This window comes from Adelges cooleyi, unplaced genomic scaffold (assembly GCF_023614345.1).
Source record: "Adelges cooleyi isolate 19-005CV unplaced genomic scaffold, UGA_ACOO_1.1 ACOO_flye_CR_arks_rails_tigmint_CR_PRNA_108, whole genome shotgun sequence".
Lineage (NCBI taxonomy): Eukaryota > Metazoa > Arthropoda > Insecta > Hemiptera > Adelgidae > Adelges > Adelges cooleyi.
In genome coordinates, this window is record NW_026095761.1 from 18,356,523 (window position 1) to 18,378,033 (window position 21,511).

At 33.4% G+C, this 21,511-nt stretch overlaps 1 protein-coding gene across 1 annotated transcript in view; it reads right to left on the bottom strand.

The window, feature by feature from the left end:
* The window catches only part of LOC126837849 (neuroligin-4, X-linked-like), a 39,497-nt gene that overhangs the window by 4,651 nt on the left and 13,335 nt on the right, over nt 1-21,511 (bottom strand). The window contains exons 3-7 of the mRNA XM_050571800.1: nt 18,948-19,148; nt 14,365-14,801; nt 12,706-13,026; nt 7,474-7,628; nt 381-493 (exon numbers count right to left, since the gene is read on the bottom strand). Of these exons, the coding sequence (XP_050427757.1) occupies nt 381-493; nt 7,474-7,628; nt 12,706-13,026; nt 14,365-14,801; nt 18,948-19,148 (1,227 nt within the window). The remainder of the gene's footprint in view (nt 1-380; nt 494-7,473; nt 7,629-12,705; nt 13,027-14,364; nt 14,802-18,947; nt 19,149-21,511) is intronic.

Sequence of the window (21,511 nt, forward strand, 5' to 3'; positions counted from 1 at the left end):
TGGAAGTGTGCAATGTAATAAATTAGAACGAAAACGCTTAGTTGCTAATTTACGGTTAGAGTTTCATTTTTTTTTTTTTTAGAAGAAGAAGAAATAATAATATATTACGGCAAAATGAAAGTATCATAGAGTTTGTAACTTTGTAACAACAACAATATGTTTTTAGTAAATTATTTCCAACGTTCACAAATCTTTCATGTACATACTTTTATAATTTAATATTTATTTGTAGGTCAAATAATTATAAAACTGGGCAACACAATTGTTCATTAATCACAATTACTTTAAAATTAGTTTTTGCGGTACATTTTTTAACTGTAGTCTTTGCATTTCTCCGTCATAGAAACACTACTGTTTGTATGCTATCACTTTATACTTACTTATTTCTAAATATTTTTGATGCACGGGGTCGTACTCGTCCCACGTGACGCTTCGAAATCTGTTCCTTTCCTTGGATCCGGAGTCGGGCTTATCGTCGTGATCGTTGGGGTCCCTGCGGAGCAAAGAAATCGCAGAAATACAATTTTAAAAATAATCATGCACCAAAAACGAATGTCGCAAGTCGAATTTATTATCCATGGATATTATTATTCGCTTGCGCAAAGCGGCACATTTGTCTTGTGTACGTACAACCGACCGATAAGGACACTTCCTCCGCCCCCCCCCACCCACCACCCCCGTCTCTTTTAGCTTTTGCCGGAGACAAATAACCAACTCGAGCAAAAGCGTTTTCTAATTCCACGGCCGAGGTCTACCACTACAGGGTGTGCCAAAGTTTCGAATGACTGCCGCTGGATGATGTCTCTGACACTGAATGTCTCATAGTGGTACTCGACCACTCCCTCTTTCGTCCAAGCCCTACCGGAGCGCCGTAGGTCCAATACTTGACAACCTACAGCCGTTTGAAACCCCACAATTATTTTTGGCACACCCTGTATTTCATAGTTTCGTACCCTTGTGCCGCCTCACCCCCCGTGGCACTGGCGATGTGTGTCCGGTGTATTAAAAAGAAAAACGGGTTAGACTTGAGCCGATCAAAAAACGGGTTACTATATATTATAAAAAGCTCATTAATCATTCAACACAAAGCGTTGTGTACGGTGTGTTTGCATTGAACGCCGCTTTGTTACTGCATTATACAATCAACAATGTAATCAGTCGGCCTTAGTACGCGTGTTAAACAAAACGTCATGTACAATTCGATCCATCACCGATTGAAGAATACAACTTTCAATTGGAAAAAAAAAAAAAAAAGACTATTCCGATACTGATTATTATTTGGAAAGCAACCCTTCGTTTGTTTACAAATTTTTATTATGTAAAATCTTATTACCGACTGCGTCAGTTGAATCGTTTTTTTAAATTTTTTATAATCACCGTCCTTGTTTAATGTTTTAAAAATGATCAATTTCTATAATAAAAAAAAAAAACCAACCTCAATAAATTGTATTACAACTATGTTATCGTCATAATGCATAATGCTTTTACCCTTTTTTTTTTAAGTTCCAATTTTAAAATAAAACAACTGCGATTGAAACACTTATTGGATATATTGTTATATAATTTACATATTTTTAATTACATATTATGCTTTATGGTAAATCGATATTGGAATTATGATTAAATAGGTGTTTATAGAAATATATGATTTTAACAGTTGAGTTACTTGCATTAACATATAATTATTGTCGTTAGTTAATATGGTGTTAATTATGATCTCGTATTATCTCATAAAAGTCTTAGGATTAATTTTAAAAAATTGTAATCTTGAACTCTATTATCTATTTCAATTAGGTTTACTGCTCGACTTACAAAAATAAATACAAGAAAAACAAATTAATTAATGCGTTAAAACTTAAAACTTTTATCAATGTCAGTAGTTGCATTCTTTTTTAATTCTTTTTTTTATAGATTTATCATTGATACTTGGAACGTTGGACGCGCGTTCGATTGGAAGTCTAGCAAGTATAATGAAAAATATGCAGCGTGGTCCGCACCGAATGACATGTCTTTTATTTTTCTAAGGTATCGTCGTGTCGAACAGCTTTGGGCATTGCCAAAGGTCTCCAAAGGACACACGACCAACACCTTCGTCACGTTTTAATTCCAAAAAGAAAGTACGTGCATAATAACAATAATAATATAAAAACGCCTTGCCGGGTTGGAATTTCATCAAGTGCTCGGTAGCAGTATCATAATAATAATAATAATTGTATGCAAAATTATTCCGTCTCCGCGACCAGATTAACGGTGCTGCCACCGTGTAAAAGTCAGTATAGCTAATCGTCGTTAAGAGAAAACAAACAGCAGCCGCTGTTGTGTACTTCCGGCTGTGCAATTAACGCCGCACGAATTATTATTATATTCGCCGGAAGTTTCCGCTCAAACAGCTACGGGTGTGTACGTACATAATCATCATAACGGCCAATACAATGTCAAATGCAAGCCACACAATACCTGTCTATTAAATGTGTTCATTCTGTTTTTGATAATTATTTTCAAGTTTTTATCACGTTAATTGGTCTAATTGAACAATTTGAGCGTATAATATTTCATTATTAATAAAATTAAAAACAAGAATGTGAAATGAATACACAAGGGGGAGTCTAAGAGTTGCATCAGTTGTGGAGAAAATGAGAGAAAACAGGCTGAGATGGTTCGGTCATGTTATGAGAAGAGATAAGGCAGAGGCAGTGAGAGGTGTTATGAAGATGAATGTAGAGGGAAGAAGATATAGAGGAAGAGGAAGACCAAAACAAAGATGGATGGACGGAATACACAGAGTGATATGAGGATAGCCGGGGTGATTGAACGAGATGTAGAAGACCGAGCTTTATGGAGGTGTAGGATGGTCTAGGTTGGTCGACCAAGTGTAGTTGAGAGTGTAAGGCGAAGAAGTAATAAAGAAGAAGAAATAATAAAATTAAAACTTCTTATACAAGTATGGAAACAGGGCCGGCGTGAAAAAAGGGAGGGGCTGAAAATAAAAATTCACTGCAAGTACATACATTTAAGCATTAGTCCTAGAGTTAAAATTTACACAGTTAAAAAAAATATATATTCTAATACAATTTTTGTGCATACGATTTTAGTATACCAGAGTGGGACTTCAGCCCCTCCCCCCCTTGTATCCACCCCTGTGTGTAAACAAAATAATCGTAGACCTTTTTTTTCTTTTTCATCTGATAATATTTATTTATGCAATACTTTATTTTTCTTTTCTTTTAAAAAAACATTTTTTTTTTATATTGACATTATTTTATTAGTATTTATTTGGCTGAATATTTCTGCTAAGCAAATCGCGTTGTACATATTTTGACAATATGCCGGAACACACACAAACCATCTGGCCACCACAAAGCTGATTAAATTGCCTCGCTCGTAACTAAGAATATAACAGTATAGTCATCAGCTCTTTCTTTTCATTTAAACCACCACCTTACACGTTCGGGATGACATAATTTAATTTGTTTCTCCATTACCTACTGTCTAGATTCAGCAGTGGTCAATCGAGTCCATTGTGTAATACCGCACCGGGCTTTTTATTGTCAACTCTCTGTACTTGGGTTGTTGTATATTATAATCGTGTTAACTATCTGTATAAGGTAGTGTAATAATTTGTATCAGGCCCAAGTTAAAAAGATAACTAAGTAATATAATAACGTATAATTACTATTTGCCCGAAAACGGGCCAAACATTTAGAAAATGAGATTTAAAATTAAAAATTTAATAAAATATGACGTATTATTCCAATTAATATCTCCAATTCGAATAAAACAACTTTAGTTAAAAACAAATTTTCGCTGATAAACAATGACCGCGAGATAATTTTATTTGATTGAGTTTAATAACGTTAAGACGTAGGTATAGATCACAGGAAAATGTTTTATTTTTTCGAAAAACAAAAATTTAACTGTAGGTATAATTAATTAGGTACCCACCTACGCTCGAGTTAAATTAATGACAAGAGATAAATTTAATTGTAAGTGTGTATAGAGAAATTGGTTACAATATATTCATGTTAAACGTGTGTGTTATGGATTTATTTATATATACATGTTATATGTTATGCGGTAAATAGGTATAGGTATAATACATACATCTCCATTTAGTCATTTACAATTTCAATTTGTTTTGACGAAGTCTTATTTTCATACACAGATATTCGTCGTACCTACCCAAATGCAAAAATAGTCAGACTAAAGTTTAAAAAAATAGAGTAAAAATATATTATAATATATTATATTTGAGATTTAAGTACAATTTAACTATTAATACACACGGCCGAGAACGAATATACAAATCGAATGTAAGTAATTTGTTAAATGTCAAAAAAAAAGATTTAGCGACGTTTAACGCGGAACAAAACTTAATCGATCACACCGTTCGAATGAATAATAATCATAAATCACAAACACGTTTTTACTTTATTTTTATCAGATTCCCGTTATCACATTTCAAGATATTTATTTATTTATTTACTTTTCCGCCATTACTGCAGCTCATACATATTTATGAATTCCTTGCGCATTATTTAAAGAACTAAGTCATTTCAGACAACTCTTAATGGAAATTTTCCAAAAGGTTTTCATTTTATTTTTTAATATATATGTATTATTTTTCAATCCCAAACGTAACAGATGTTTGCGAAAAAAAAAATATATATATATATATATGATTAGTGAGATCTGTATTTTCAGAGCAACATCTTAATAATTTCAGAACACTGGTAATTTAAACGTGTCGCAGTGAATGTAATCTTAAACGCGACCTTGTATATTTAATCGAATTTTTCGGTGGAACGGAAAACGTACTTTTATACATTGAAACAGTTGTACAGTTGTATATGTCCCGTTGAGTTACATAATATTCTTTCTAGATCCCATCGAAATTACATTATTGGCCAGTACTTTTTTTTTAAAGTATTTACCTATATGAAAAAATGTTTTTAACCATTTCAAGCCGTGACAGTTTATAATGTGCTTAACTTGTGCAGTGGATTTTGCATTATTTTTAAATTAACTATCATGTTTTCCTCGAGCAACTGTGTATGGTATTTTTGGCGTTGAAATATACACTTTTTTACTTAACGAATGGTATCGAGATCGTTTTGAAACGATGCCAACTGGTATATTGTAGATAAAAATTGAAAAAAGAAAAAACAATAAATTTGTTTGGAATGTATTAATAATAAACCACTGCTTGGGCACGTGCACGCACTGTGCAAGCCGGTAGGTGCTTTAAATGATGCGATAAACAGGCGTGTAAAATAATTTTTTATAAATATGTTGTATAATATAATAGTATCGAATGCTGTGTATTGTATTAATATTATTATTACAATCACCTGGTACCGCGGCCGCTCTGCAACGTCTAGATCATTTTTCACTAGCAACTATAAACAGTGCGACCCACGCAGATTGCCAAACAATGCCACCAGGATCACCCGGCACACCCTAATAGCGGCTAGCGATAAATATTGTCAGAAGCACCGAGGGGATACGAACCGGCGGCACAGGGAGCAAGCAAATTTAATTTGTGGTAACCACAGCTTATGAAGACACCCGCATGGTCGGTAAGAAATCAATGTATACCGTTATGGCTTTAGCGTTAACCGTGACAGAATGTGATAGAACACGACATCATGGTCATATCACTGCCAGAAATCTGTTAAAACCGACAAGAGTAGTAAATGGTAACGTAGAATAATTTAGAGATACAGATGTATTTCTGTACATGTCGTCAAAAATGTAGATAACATATCTCAAACATAATATCATGTTTTATCGAAATTAAATTTACCATTAAATGGGAAGTTTTTAATTTTACAACGTTTCCTATCTGGATGTAAAAATGTTTAAGATTTTCTAAAAATAAAAATATAAGAATTGAAGGTATGTTGCACATAAACAACATGTATAATTTGCCTGTATGAATTAGGCGCACCAATTAATTGAATTTTACAAATTATAAGCCGAAGTACTCTTACCGAGTACTTAAAAAAGTATCTCAAATATTGAATAAATATATGGGATGGTAAATTAAATTTAAAAACACAGCGAAAAAGCTCTTAGAGTACTATCTATTCGAATTTTAAAAATTATTATGTAGATTTTTTTTTAAACAGGTACAATTTGACAAAAAGTAACAAGAACTAGATTTTGTAGCAAAGCCTAATTAAGTATAAACCGATTATTTCAGGTACATTCTTACTTTAGCGATTTCCATAAAATCAAAATTATAGCACATTTGCAAGTATGTCATGATCATATTTCAGTTGTCTTGTTAGCGATGCTCATTACTGATAATATTATGTCTTTGGGGGCTACTCCGGTTACGCGGCAACGGATTATTTTTCTTTTTATGCTCTTAAACCATAATACACTAGCCTTTAGTAAAGCGCATTGTCTGTCACAATATCCATTTGATATATTTTGTGATATAATTTTGGGTTGAGTGCACCATAAAATAGGTGTAATAAAATTCACATTTAACGGCATAAAAACATAATAATATGCATCACCATCGTTCAATATTGGATATTGAGAGTTCTATTATTATTGTAATATTTTTTTATTTCCATAATGGATACCACACAACGGATTCCTATGGAAACTAATTGCAAATTAACAATCCACCAATCCAATGGTTCAATTACCAAGTTTATACTCGGTCGTTAATGCGGATGAACATTTTAATTTAATGCGAATTAACGATTGTACGAATGCGTGGTAAATAATTAATAGAGGTTTGTTAAATCGATAAAAAGAAAATGTAGAAACCAGAAGAGAAAAACAGTTTATAGTTCATAGTCCTCGTGTTTATTATTTAAACTGTATAATTTTCAGAGTGTTTGAGTTAATATTTATAATATTAAGAAAACGAACATTGCGTTATAAATATATAATTTATATATTATAATTATCATATTAAAAATTAATATATATATATTAAATTTATACATAATATTTTTAGAGCTAGGATTATACTAATATTCATACTAAATGGCGCTAATTACATATTGTATATTTGTTAAATGTTTACATTCAACAAGGAAGTATCAAACCATGGTTAAGTTTGATATAAAAATGATAGAAAACTTTTTTGGTTTTTTTGTTTTATATTTTAACAAACGTCACTTTATTTGTGATTTATAATTTTGTATGAACGATACGAATATCAAGTCTCATTCAAGTAGTTTTTTTTTTGCAAAAGTTATGACATTTATAAACGTATTAGATATATTATTCTAATAACTTGTTTTTGTAAACATTGTATATTCAAAGATAGTGTACATTTAGGCTATCTGAAACAAATATATAATATTCCCTTTTTTTTACTTTCAACCGAAAATATCTATCGAACGCTGACAAAAACTTTGTTTGCAAAGTCTACGGCTGAACGTTTACAAAAACTTGTAATATAAAATACTTAAGACTTAGCGTGACGCTAAGAAGCAAAAAAAAACTTACCCGGTTCTAGCGAAGTTGCCCAAATAGATGATCATAGCGTCGGATAAAGCAGCTTCTGCCTTTGTAAAGTTTCTGGAGAAATGGTTCATGCCGTCGGTCACCATTGGAGCTCCAAACACATAAGGCAATTCTTCGCCGTGAGCCGTGCCCATTCTCTGCAACATTATAATCATACATTTAGGTTAAAGCTCAAAATGAATAAACTTCAAATAAACTTTTTCACACAATCAAAAAAGTATGGCTTTTAATGTAAAACTTTAAGGGACAATTGACTTTAATATTACATTTTTGAAGTATGTACCATGAGCGTTAACTGTTAGTGTCTAGACTGATGAATGAATTAAATTTTTAAATGAGTAAACCCATTTTTTTAGCAACTAATAAAATTAAAAAAAAAAAAAACACTTAACTTATTCACAGTGCCAAGCTTATACAATTATTAGTACCCTAAGGCAATCGCTCTTTGTCACCCTTCGCAATTACACCCCACCTCACTTCCCCTCCTCTGTCATTATTTTTTAAAAACTGCGCCCTTTTAATTTATGCCACATTTACCGGCCAATCTCTCTCTCTTGGCACGCAGCTCGTCTTATACTATCGTTACAGGTAGAACTAAAATTGTATTTTGTCATTGTTGTTAGCTATTTTAAAGACGCGCAGTAAAAAGCACCGATAGTAAAAAAAAAACCTAAAATCAGCTACTTCACTTATCAGGACTCTTGTTTTTCTTCAGAACGTTTTTTTCTACGGATATACCCTGAAATCTGTGTACACCCACATTTATCAAGACTGGACTCGGATCTATAATGCGCCACCTCGGACAATTTTAAGAGTTTTTTTTTAATCCTTTATTTTTCCAGCGCAAGTACCTCTACTCAAGAATCTCTCATCTAGCATCCTTAGGGGTGCGCCTGGGTACGCCTGCGGTATTTTCAATCGCCACGCAATTGTTACTCCCACGCTATAGTTTACCGTCGCCGGAATTGTTATTATATTCTTCTTTTAATAACAAATAAATCACGCGGAAACGTCGTAATTTAGAATTACACTTTTGTAAGTCGACAGTGGGCAAAGTGTTGAAAACGGCATTACCGTCAAAATAAATTATACATTTCCACGGTTCGGTACGACGGACGGTATTATCGAGTCTTATGACTACACTGACTCTTCGCTAGTCGGGTTGGGTGTTCGTGATAAAAACAATAAATTACCAGTACTAAATAATTGGCGTGCATTGGCTCCAGACGGGGGTGGTGGTATATACGTGCTATATGAGGCGCTCAGAAGCCAAACCGATTAAGTCCATTGAATTGAATTTACCACGACAGACAGTTAAAGTTATTTGAAACAACGTATGTAAGTACAATTGCCAATTTTCTTAGCGCACTCTAGTGGTGAAAAATTCAACTATGGAGTTATCTATCTTGGCCACTGAAAATTATTCGCAATTTGAAATGAAAAGTGGAGTTAATCTCGGTTTGGCATCCGTGCCGGCCTCGTATAATATAGTATTGTAAACTGCAGATCTACACCACCGTCGAGTGTGTGCTTGGGCTGTTTTGTGTTAACCGTATATAAGTAGGTGCTATTACAACGGTATATTATTACGGAACGCCGTGACACTTGACCCGTTTGGACGTGTTTTTGTCACGGTGACAATTTCAAATTAGCCGCGAAGCCCCATCGAAATCGTCCGTTTGGAAATGGTCTGTCGACAGAGAGGAGTAGGTAGAGCAGCAGACACGGCACGGCATATTAAATTATCTATATTTGCCGTGATTAGCATAAAACGGCGGCGGCTGTGGCTGTGGTTTTATAATATAATATACATGCACACTACACATTTTGACGGTGGACGTTTTTAATGCCTACGGTTATACCTGCTTTTGAATTATGACGGTGTTTAATTCGGGTGCTGATTTTAGCACTTTTGTGTGCAACAACCGTGCAAAATGATTTCATATCCCCCCGCACCCCCCCCCCAAAAAAACAATCTCGTCTACCCCGGTTTGTCCAAAGTTTATCCAACGCTGTACATACACGACAATACTACTAGGTTTTTTTCGTTGAAAAATTACACTGTTTGTATATGGTCAATGATATGGTTAATACCTGCACTAACTAGGTGCAAAAAATTCTAAAAAAAAATTGGTATTTTTTTTTTTTAATGCCGCCCGTGAATTAAGCGCGGGATTAGAGAGACGATTTGGAAATAAATAAGAGTATATTTGAAAATGTATAAAGAACAATTTTTCTGTTCTCTGCTGGCGGTAAATCGTTTGTACCGTCTTATCTATATTTTTTCCGTTTCAATGTCTCCCACGGTGATATTGTTTAGTAAAAAGATAGTTGAATTTCTAAACACTGCGAAATTTAATGGAAGTTTTAGTTTTTTTTTTTTTACAAACTGTGGTTTATTCTAATAAATAGTTTCAATCCTTTTTAAATCATTAAAAAATTAAAATATGTGTATTATTTTAATTTTAGTTCCTAGTATTCTAATGAAGTTAAATGATTATTTTAAACAATAATAATGAAACAGATTTTTTAGACATCATATTGGAAGTTTTTTTAGAATAATTAATATTATCCCGAGATAAAGTTTAAATTTAACAAAAAATTAATTATTAATAAACGATAAAACTTTAGAAAATATTTCAAACTTTCAGTGCACGTTGTAAATACCTCAAAACTAAGTGCTAAGACAATTTCGAGATCCCAATTTCGGATCTAGCGAAAAAAATTGATGTAACTTTGGTTCTTGTTCCAAAATCTTGTTATGTAATTAATAAATTATGATTGTTGGCTTGTGTTATTAAATTACAAACTATAATACTGAATTTTTGTTATTAACAAGATTACAATTTTGAATGGTATAAACTTTGTTCAATGGGAGCGAATAGCTATAATATTGTATACCATTAGCTATTCATGTTTTAAATAGGCTTTTCTATAAACTAATTAGTATTAAAGCTGCAAGTGTAATAGCTGTTTTCTTCTGGTGTATGTGTATAGTAGCCGGAGGGAAAATATCAATGAAAAACCATAGGAATATATTAACAAAAGAAATCGTTTCAGCACAATCGGTGGTAGTATGACATTGATCTGAATTTATGAAGTTTATACGTTCACGTATGCTGCATGTTATTTCCTTATCAAGTTTCCTTTCTTCCGGTCTTACTCATGTGTATAAACGTCGTTACTGCTATTGTCGCCCTTTTCCATCGGGTACCCTTCCCCTCTCTCGCTCTCTCTCTCTCTCTCTTTATAGATATACTATTTTGCTAAATCAATTGTGTCGACGTCCTGTTGACGGTAAAACAATACAACAAAAGCCATGTAAATATGATTTACACTTGCGTTCCGATCGAGAGGGCAAGTATTTTGTCGAAGAACATCCGAACTCTATATATTCCTAAGTTACTATAAGTTCATACTATATACCTAACTCGCTCGTGTTTGTTTTCTATAGTCATTGGCGAAGATCAAAATGAGCATTTGGAAAATAAAGTATATTAACACATTGTTTTACTTAATGTGTATGTATAGTGCCAGTCTGCCCACAAGGGTTTCGAACATACACCGAAATAATGATATTTTGTAGTTAAAATACATACCTAACAGGTTATTATTTTTATGAGCTCAAAATAATGTAGGTATTGTATGGGCTTTTATTATTGTTAGTTTCAATCAAACTGAAACCCCGGGGACAAGCATAATATACATAATGTACATGCATATATCTATTATATACATGATCATAAAACCCGAGAGTATTGTATTTTGTGTTGATATAAATATTAAAACGAAAACCTACATTAAAGTCCCCCGACATTATACTACTTTTTTTTGGGCGTACACATAAACCATTTGTATCTAAATGTTTAGACTTTGCCGTACAAACAGGTTGAATCACTGATTTAAACGTTTATTTTCATAATGTAAAATTACAATGCAAAACTTTTGTAGAAAAACCATAGAATTTGGAATATAAATAATATTTCATTAGCCGAGCTAATTTTTTCTTTGGTCCTTCTTCAAATTATAAGAGTAACGCCACAACAGTCTAAGGGTTCAAATAACGCAATTCTAGATTAAAATAAAGAGATATTTTCCCAAAAAAGTGAATATAAGTCACTTAAAAAAGATACCCAACCTTAAAAAAAAAAACAGCAAAATTCCATTTACGGATAAATAAAAATCCCATCCCCCGGGAGATACGGGGTTGAAATATGAAGGACATAAGTTTTTTTTTTATCAACCGCAAAATAGTTTAAAATTAGGTTAGGTTTAAAATAGTATAAATAAAAATATAAGCACGCAGGATTAATATAGTTTAATTCGAGTTTTCTAATTTTCTTTTAAATCCGAGGACATAAAATATTATTAAATATAGACTTGATTTTTAGTTAAATTAAAATCGCCTGCATCGAACCCAAGAACAAATATAGTGGTCCTCGTTGCGTTTTCAATATAATATACACATATTGCATTCATTTCATCAATTCAGCAAGACAGTCGATTGTGTAATTGTACTCGTATATCAGTAAACTCGATGTGTGACATTAAGGACTATGAGTACAAATCTTTGTTGAAATATAATAATAGTATGTCTCCGCTTTATTATAGAGAGAGGGGGCGGTACAACGCGCATGTATTTGGTTCTTAACCCTCGACTCAACGCGCTATTCTTTTTGCTATAATTACAAGCCTGCGGTATTGTGCACAGTAGTGTTTATTTATTAATTATCCGCTTACAAAAAAGAACTTGATGTTTGTTTTAGCTTCGATGCAGAGCAAGTGTTGAAAAAAGATTTCCCAAATTTGTTCAGATCTCTCGAGACTCCCTGAATGCACATGTTTTCATGCATTACACAGAAAGTACCAGAATATGCATGTTTTCATTGAATGTTACTACTATTGGGATAGTTCTCAGCAACACCGAAGACCATTTGATTTTTGCGTCAGATTATACTGGCGGCAGTGAGCTTGATGAGTTCCAACTCGTGCAATATAAATTGTACATCTTTCTAGATAGTTTTATAAATTCGATTTGCAAACAGGGGGGGGGGCGGGGAGGTATGGCATAGGACTCTGGAAACAGATTCTTATTCTGTACACTCTATTCAGAGCCGTTTGTCCGTTCATCTCCAACGGGGAACAAGAACCACCCTGATGGTTTTTTTTTTTATATGGATCCGCCCGAAGGAGGGTAAAACAATTTCGGCTTACCTGAGGGTAGTCGCCGTCTCTGGTCTGGTAGTCGAACACGTAGAAAAAGGATTTGGTCTTGCGCTTTTTGGGATCACCGCTGGCCGCCGGGGGCTTAGGTTGGCTCAGCAAGTCGCCGGTGTGCACCAGCGGTGCCACATATTGGGCGTCGCTCAACGCCGCTATGGTGGCGTCCCTGGTGTTGATCGGATGAAGCACGGTGCGCTCCCAGTCCGTGTACTCGTTGACGACGGTGAAGAATATCTCGGACAAATGGTAGCTGTACGCGTTTCTCACGTACGTGCGCAGGATCTTGTCCCGGCGTTCTCCCTCGAAACCGGCCTGCAAGAATGAGAAACAATAAAGAAAAAGAAAAAAAATCGTCTTACAACTTTCTCGCGACACGGCCGCGGTGGCGCAGACGTGACGGGAAAACGTGGCGAGGTGCACACGCGAGCACGTTAAAGGGAAATTTCTCTACAGAGTCTTTTTTTTCTTGTTGAAAACATCTAAAGGAGAAATTAAAGAAAGCCAAAAAAAAAAAAACACCATTTCTCTTTTTAACGCCTAGCTGTGTACACTACACGTGCCGCGTATCGTTCATCGTATTTTTGTATACATGTACACCATACACGTGTATATTTATAATAATAATATATCATGGCGAACAGTGTAGACGGAATTTGATAAACAAAACGCCTACGTTGATGTATATTTTTATTATACGAAAAATAATATACACCGCACAGCCTTTGAAGAGTCTTACCGACTTACCGCCAACCCCCCCCCCTCCCTGTTTCGTCCATCAGTCTTTCATAATAATTAGTATTACCCGACTAATTCATTTGCACTGATATCCTATTACATTAAGGTAAAAATACTTGAAAGAAAATATTCCCCGTGTCATTATTTAAATAATAATTTATTATCATAAAAGCAACGTGTTTTCGATATTAATTTCTCGTCCAACGAAAGATCATAAAAGTGTAGTATCGAGAAAGTTTTTATACATTTTCAAGCAAAACGTTTGAAGTAAAATATTTTCGTTTTAACTTTAATTAATATTACGGCGTTCGTGCTTTCAAAAGTTATTAGTTAATAATTTATTACCCAAAAGAGTTCTTTTCGCAATTACATGTAACCGATCAGTAACAGGACTGTACAGTTTATTTTGTAAATTACATTTTATTTTCAATAGTAAAAAAAAAAAATGCTATAGAGTTACATATTTTATTATGAAAATAATTTACTAAATGTATAATATGTATCGACGTGAAAGGATTGTGTGGATTATGCCAACGGTGAAATTAAAGTCTTTACCGGCCCGAATTTATTACTTTAAAATACATTGAAACGCATTTGTGTAAGTAGCAGTTCTTCAGTTTCAACAGTAGTTTTTTTTTTGATACTCAGTTATGAACATTTTGAAAACTTTTTTTTGCCGAAACAAGGCATCAGTTCTTGTGAAAAATAGACATAATAATAAATATTATGTTATCACTATATTGGGGAAAAAAAATAGTTGTTATTATAAGATGTATTAATACTATTATTACACACACAGCATATCGAGCAACGAGAAAATGGAATACTTCGGATTTGAAACTTTTGAACTTTCGGAGAAGAACCAATAGACTGAAAGCTATAACGAACGCTGTAAGTCTGAGTTTGCGGCCATACCTGTATGTCGTTCGAGCTGAACCTCCACAGGGCTTCGCTGGTGACCACGCCGAACAATAAATCATACCTGTTGACCGCGTTCTCAAAGTCGAACTTTTGAAACCTACCGCCAAACGGCACGCTGGACCGGCTGTACCCGTCGAATTCCGGTAGCAGATTGGTGATGACGTCTTCTTGGTAATTGCTTTTGACCACCACACCGTCGACGCTCGGCCCGAACGCACTGAGGTAAGTCGGCAGCGACACGGCCGCCGACATCAGCTGGTCCAACGGGACGTCCCGCAAACAGTCGACAACCGGTTCCGGATCCGTGTTGGTTCCGTCCGCCGAACAGTTGACTTGCTTGGCCAATTGCATCGCGTAGGAAACCGGGTCTTCCACCAGCGCCCAACTGCTGAGCGCCGAACCGGACAGCAGAATGGCTCGGTGAAAAAGACCTGCACAAATTTTAAGTAATACAGTTAGCAATAAAATTATTCGTGTTCAATTTGAAAAGTTACAGTTGCTAGTTATGTTTGCTCTTCTTAAGAGGGCGTCGCACCGCCCATTTTTAAGGGGTAAAGTATAGGCAATTTTTTATAAAATCCTTATTTAAAGGTTAAACCGCGATGTGTAATTATTTATTAAATTGAATATTTTAATAATCGTAATAATATCGTTATTCAATTCGGTCTATACCCGTGTTATTAAACGGGCCAAGTGTTAAGCAATACAAATAAAACAGCAGTGTTGCTCATGAAAGTACGAGTGCAGTGAGGTTATGAACTAAATAAATAACAGACTTGGCTACAATGTCAATACATCATTACTTTGATAGGCTGTCTTTTTCGAGAGGGGGGTCTGGAATTTGGCAAAATATTATTGATATATTTTACTCAAGCGTAAGTTTTATTCCGGTCAGGTTTTCCTCCCTCATTTTGTCACAAAGGTTTGTATCTTTTTTTTTTGTAAAGTTCATAAAAATAACCTTTTTATTTTATATTCACTATATTTTTATATTTTACACTACATAGTGTACTACGATTGGATCATTTGATCGAAATTACACGGTTTATCACCTTATGCTCAACTTATCGAGTTCAGGTAAAACATTACAGAGTTTTTTTTTTAGTTTACTAACAGCCCATAATCCACGTCTGCAAGTTTAGCGGTTGTTGTTATCGATACGGCAAAGTGGATTTATTAAACTATCGACAGCGATTTATGCTCTGTGTCTGTTATGAAAGGTCTGAAAAACGGTAGTCGTAAAATGCAGATCCGGAAAGGCTATAAATAATAATAAAAAAAAACTCCTAAAAAAGCCATGAAAATGATACACTTTTGTTTTGAATGACCAAGTGCGAGATTAGCAGTTATATCTTCTTCAGTCTTCACATATAACTTGTACGTATATTATAGTAACTAGGTTTTTGCACTGTAACAATTGAAAACTATTAAAGCTGATTATTAATAAAAAAAAACCAATGATGTCGCATGTACCCGGTAAATAATATATAACGTTGTTTTTTTTTTATTAGAAAACAAATTTACTATGCATAATAATGATTATTAAATTTGGGAGAGAGTATTTGCCGTTTTTGGTACTTAATATTTTACTGAGTTTCGTCGGTACTTAAATACACTTATAAATATTTATAACAAATCATTATGCACTCGGGAGCAATTTATTATGTGCTAAAAACATGCTGCTACCAAGTTTTTTCAAGATAATTTTGTAGTTGATAAATTGTATAATTTATGGGGGGGGGGATTAACTTTTTAAGAAAACCTATTTGCATCCAGTTTATTGATCTAATAGTATACCAAAATGGTTCAGTTCCTTTTTTATCCTAATTATATAAGCTCAGAACAGTAGTTTTAGTTTTTTTTATAGTTTATAATATCATTGTTTTTCTTCTCACAGTGGCTTTTATTTATTATTGTATAAACTCAGTAAAGTACACAATACACGGTACTAGGCAAGGTACAAAATTAGTTCTTAACCGATAAAACATGGAACGGTCATCACTATTAAATAGGTATATATGTATATATTTTGTCAGCATGAAAAATACCGAAAAAATAAAATGTTTTAAAAACGTTTGCAGAAATACTGTAAGTCAAGAATAAGTATAACAAATTACATACCCGTGTAAAAAATATGCGGTTATTTAGTCTAGAAAGATGATCACGAACCCTTTAAGATAAGTGCACGTCTTAATGCTAGGATGTAGGTTGGGTTAAAATATGAGGATATTATTGGCCAAAGAACAATAATGCTTTTGCTTTTGTCATTTTTTTTTTTTTAAGACTATCGTAAAATCGTATAATACAAATGTTTCGTTGTAAACTGTACCGACTAAATAGTTTTAATAATAATAAAAAAAAAAACTGCCTCGTAAACTAATTTATGACTGCGTTGGAGAAAAATGTTTGAGAGTAAAAACTCATTAAAATATAGTCTCTGAGTAAAAATATATTATATTTTGTAATTGGAATTGGAAATTGGAAACTTAAGAAAACACATTTCTTGTACGTTGTTTGTGAGGGTTATGTCTTTATTCGACGTATAATTTATGTAAGCGCATACACTTGTGTTGTTTTGAATGGTAATATTTGTTCTCATTAATTAATTTGATAATTTGGTCGTGTTGACTTAAACTTTTCAAGTATTCTTTATATTATTTAAGACGCAGGTATACGCAGAGATTAAGTGACAAGACAAATGAGTTAAGTTCGGCCATAGAATTAGGACTTAGCATGAAGTTTTTGTACTTATTTAACACATAATCTTCAGATTGAATAATTATGTGTCGAGAGCCTTTTAACCGAATATGCGAATATTTTTTAAAACATTAAAAACTATAAATAAATATATATATATATACATGTATACAACTGCAGTACAACAAATTGGGAAATGTATCTCAAAAAGTCATCAAGACTTATTCGAAATGTTTTCAGAATTCTTATCGCATCAGATGGGTTGGTACATTGCAACGAAAATAGGTCGCTTAAGCTTAAAAAAGAACCTTTTGAAATCTCCTTAAAACCGTTATAAGTTTCTGGCTGTCCTGAAGCCATATCAAATTCAATAAATAAATAACAACTACATTTTTGTTTACAACTAATTTTTGAGAATTTTAAAGTCACACTTTTCAACTTACTGTTTACAAATAACTACCTATTTATTCAACAGACAATTCATATTTTGGGCTTTTACCGCAAATCGAAGGAACAGTTTAAACGCAAAAAAAAAAAAAACAATACTAAATTCGAAATTTATATTAACAATAAAGTGTAAAAATAACAGTTTGTCTTTGAATAAAAAAAAATAAGCAACTTGCCTACCAACATATCATATACTTAAATATGCTAGATAAGGCGATAATGGTCTTAATACACACCAAAGTCAAACATATTTTTATCTAGCAAATGACGTCCAAATTTATTATCTTATATATATATATATTAATTCTAAAGGTTTTTTTTTTATACGGTAGTGCTAGTACTATATTTACATATAAAGTGTGCGCTTCAACGTGGATGATATTATAATCCCCGGGGTTGAGTATAAACTTTTAAAAAAATCACCATAAAAACAAACACAAAACTGAGTTGTTTAGAAACCGTGGACGCAGAAGATTATGAATATTTATTCCACCGGAATAAGAATAGTAATCGTGATTTCATTATTTACCGAAATATCTTTTAAAAACAAAAATAACATTATCAATAAGTATAGTTATGGACAACCGTAGCTGTTATCGATTACTATAAAACAAAGCAGCGGCCTTAAAACGAATCAAAAGCCAAATATAGTTTTGTTTAAAATAAGAGGATGAGATTTTATAAAAAATGAAAAAAAATGAAAGACACCACCGTGGTCGTAATATTTTATTTTATAAACCGTGTCCCAAGAAACGTTGGATTCAACGGCCTTATAAGTATGTACCATTTGTCAACTTTATGTGTGCGACAAGGGGAGACAAGGGCAAGGGGGGAGCGCCTGTGTCCTGTTTTGTTTTGGAATTATTCACAGATATAAATTTTGTTTCCACAGACGTTCTACACCGTCCTATACTGCGGTTTCGACGACCAGCTGGCGAATAGTAAAATCCTATAGTGATATCATGACCAATACGTGAGCAGGCTTCACAGTGTGCATTTACAGGGCGAAATAACAGCGCAAAAAACACAAAGACAAATATACTTAAGTAGGTGCATAGATCATAACACGGGCTAGGATAGTATATGTATTTTTTTATGTATCGCTAGTACGTTGCGCAAATAACGCATTGTTTTTTCAAAGTTCCATTAATTTGGCTGCGTTTCAAAAATAATAACAACAATAGCACGTTACAATACGGTTTGCACAAATAGTCAAACGTTTTTCAAACGCAAACAACAGTGTTTTTCAAACGCCATTTATGTAATATTATCAATTTTGACAATAGCGAAAACATATCGGCTATTCTCCACTGTTGTCCTTTTCGAATGGTCTATGTGTGAACGTTATTGCCAGTTTAAATGTTTCCGGTTTCGGTTGAGTACACGACTCGAGTGAATCTCATCTCGGCCACAATTGCAATTAGGTGTATTACCTGTGACGACGGTGGGAGATATCATCAGGAAGTTAATGCAAGCAGCTCCAGGCCCGTGACCCATCAGAGAAACGTTTTCAGGATCACCACCGAACAGGGCGATATTCTGTTGTACCCAGTGTAGCGCTGCTATTTGGTCCATTAGACCGTAGTTGGACACTCGACCTCTTGAATTTGGAGAGCCATTAGCGTTTAGAAACCCTGAAAAAAAAAATCCTATTATAACTATGTGTTATTTAATAATGCTCGGTACGAAAACTGTAATGGAGTTATAAAACCGACCCCGTTTTCTTATTATAATATTCGTACGACTAGTAACAAAACACAAAGGGGCGACGTCGTCGTTGTGTTTCTTTTGGATTTGAAAACAAATGTCTGACGGCAGTATTGTTTAATGTAGTTTTCGTTTTAATTAGCGTCGTTATTGATATTTTAAGATAAAAACGAGTAGTGACACTACAAGAGGATTTTCTTGTCAAAACAAAACAAACGGTACGGTACGTTTAATCCATTTATGAAAAGTTATAACGATGGTAGTTCGTCGAAAAAAGTAATTAAACGAAAAAAAACAGTTTTGATATATACATTTTTTTTTTTTAAGATTTTAATAAACCTTAGAAGTTTCGTGTTGCCGTTTGTGTTTATAATTAATGCAAAACAATATCATAAATACTTCAACGGTCTTTCCTTTGTCGACCCCCCGTGCTGTCACACCGGATTTGTTTTTTCTTTGATTTAGATTTGTAATTTATTGTCAACAAACCTCAACGAAAATCAATTATGAACGATACAGTTTTGTTCGAACCTAATTATTGTGTAATGTAATTTTTTTTTTAAGAAAAGCGCCTTTGGACTAACTTGAATACCACATTTACATAAGAATCAACCTGTATAATATATTTATTTCCATTTTTCTTTTTGCCATTTACTTATCGTCGTACCTAGTTCAAAATCTGATTGACAAAAAAAGGAAGTGTCATACACATCAAGAAAAAATAGTATTTTACCCGTATTAATTTTACCCGTTCCTATTTCTAAGCGTGTCTCCTATTATATACTATGCAGTGTTAATTATTAAATACCGTACTATTATGAAAAAACTTACTCGTGGGGCTTGTGATAAATGGGTTAAGTCATTAAGTGAGTTTTCGCAGGTGATACTGTAATAATATTTGAAAGTTTGCTGACAGTTTCATGACTGGCGAAATCGCCGTTGGTGGGTGAAAAAAGAAGCGCGGTAAAGTTATATCCGTATATATGTAGGTTCATAACTAAATTAAATTTCCTCAGCATGTTGATCTAATAAATATTCAAAGGCTTGGGGGTTTCGCGATTAAATTAAGTTAGGTGACTACGGCACTGTATTATTATTATATATATGCTGTTAAACGTCAATATATGTTAAAGCAAGCCGAGAGCGACAACCGAATCGCCTACAATCACAGCGACGACATAATTCGATGGTTCAAAGCTAAAACAATTGCAGCTTAAATATCATTTTCCCAGCAAAAACCAGGAAAAAGTACTGTAGAAGTTCTCGATAAATTAAAAGCGTATTACAGAACCTTCTCAGCTTTATATGACGAATTCGTCCACATCGCACGTTCGAGGAAGTAAGATTAAAAAAAAAAAAAAGATTTCAATAGACTTTTGAATTTCATTTTCAAATACAAATAGATGGATTAATTCAGTTGTAATATAAGGTCAATATAACAAAACCAACGTCAAATGATACCCTTTTTGGTTAATTAATAATGGAAAAAATTACAAATTTGTTTAATTATTGTGTACAAAAAAAATGTTTGTTTTTGAACAAGAACCAACATAAATATATTTATTTGGGGATTTTTTTCCCGCTAAATTCGAATATGGTTTCAGAAGCACGTCAAAAAAACATGTTTTTTGAAATGCAAATAACACATCAGAAATACCTAAATCAGCGATTTTTACAAGTGTGGATTTTATTGTTTCTTTTCAAATCTTACACTGGCTAGTTTTTTAAGTAATAATCGATCAAGACGTCGTCGTTTACCTAGTCGTCTCATGTGCGGAAAAAAATAATCAAAATATTTTTGTCTATTACTTATCGAATAATGAACCGTATAATTCAATTGGCCGTGGGGTCAGTAAACGATAGGATTTTATGTTTTCCAAATAATATTTTAAATCCTATAAGAGAGAACGTTTTCTTCGTTTTGACACGTTTTCGACGTGTTCTTTGTCAGCAGTACGTGGGCATTTTTTTTTCACCCAATCGTACACATTATTTCCTTCCGATTTATCCAACACTAAAGCCACGACGCGTTTTGTTAAGAGATTTTCTGTGTTTTTCGGTTTCCTGCAAAAAAGCCTTAACTGCCGTACACGTTTTCCGCGACCATTTCAATCTAATAGTGTTGGTCGAACGTCTATCTATTGCTTTTAACCTTTTAAATTACATTGTACAAGAATCGTATACAGGATGATGAAAATAAGCTTTTTTATCGTTCAATAAAAAAAAAATGTTATTTTAAACGAAAAGTCTTAGACGGTATCTTTTTAAAAGTCAAGTAGTAACCTAATTA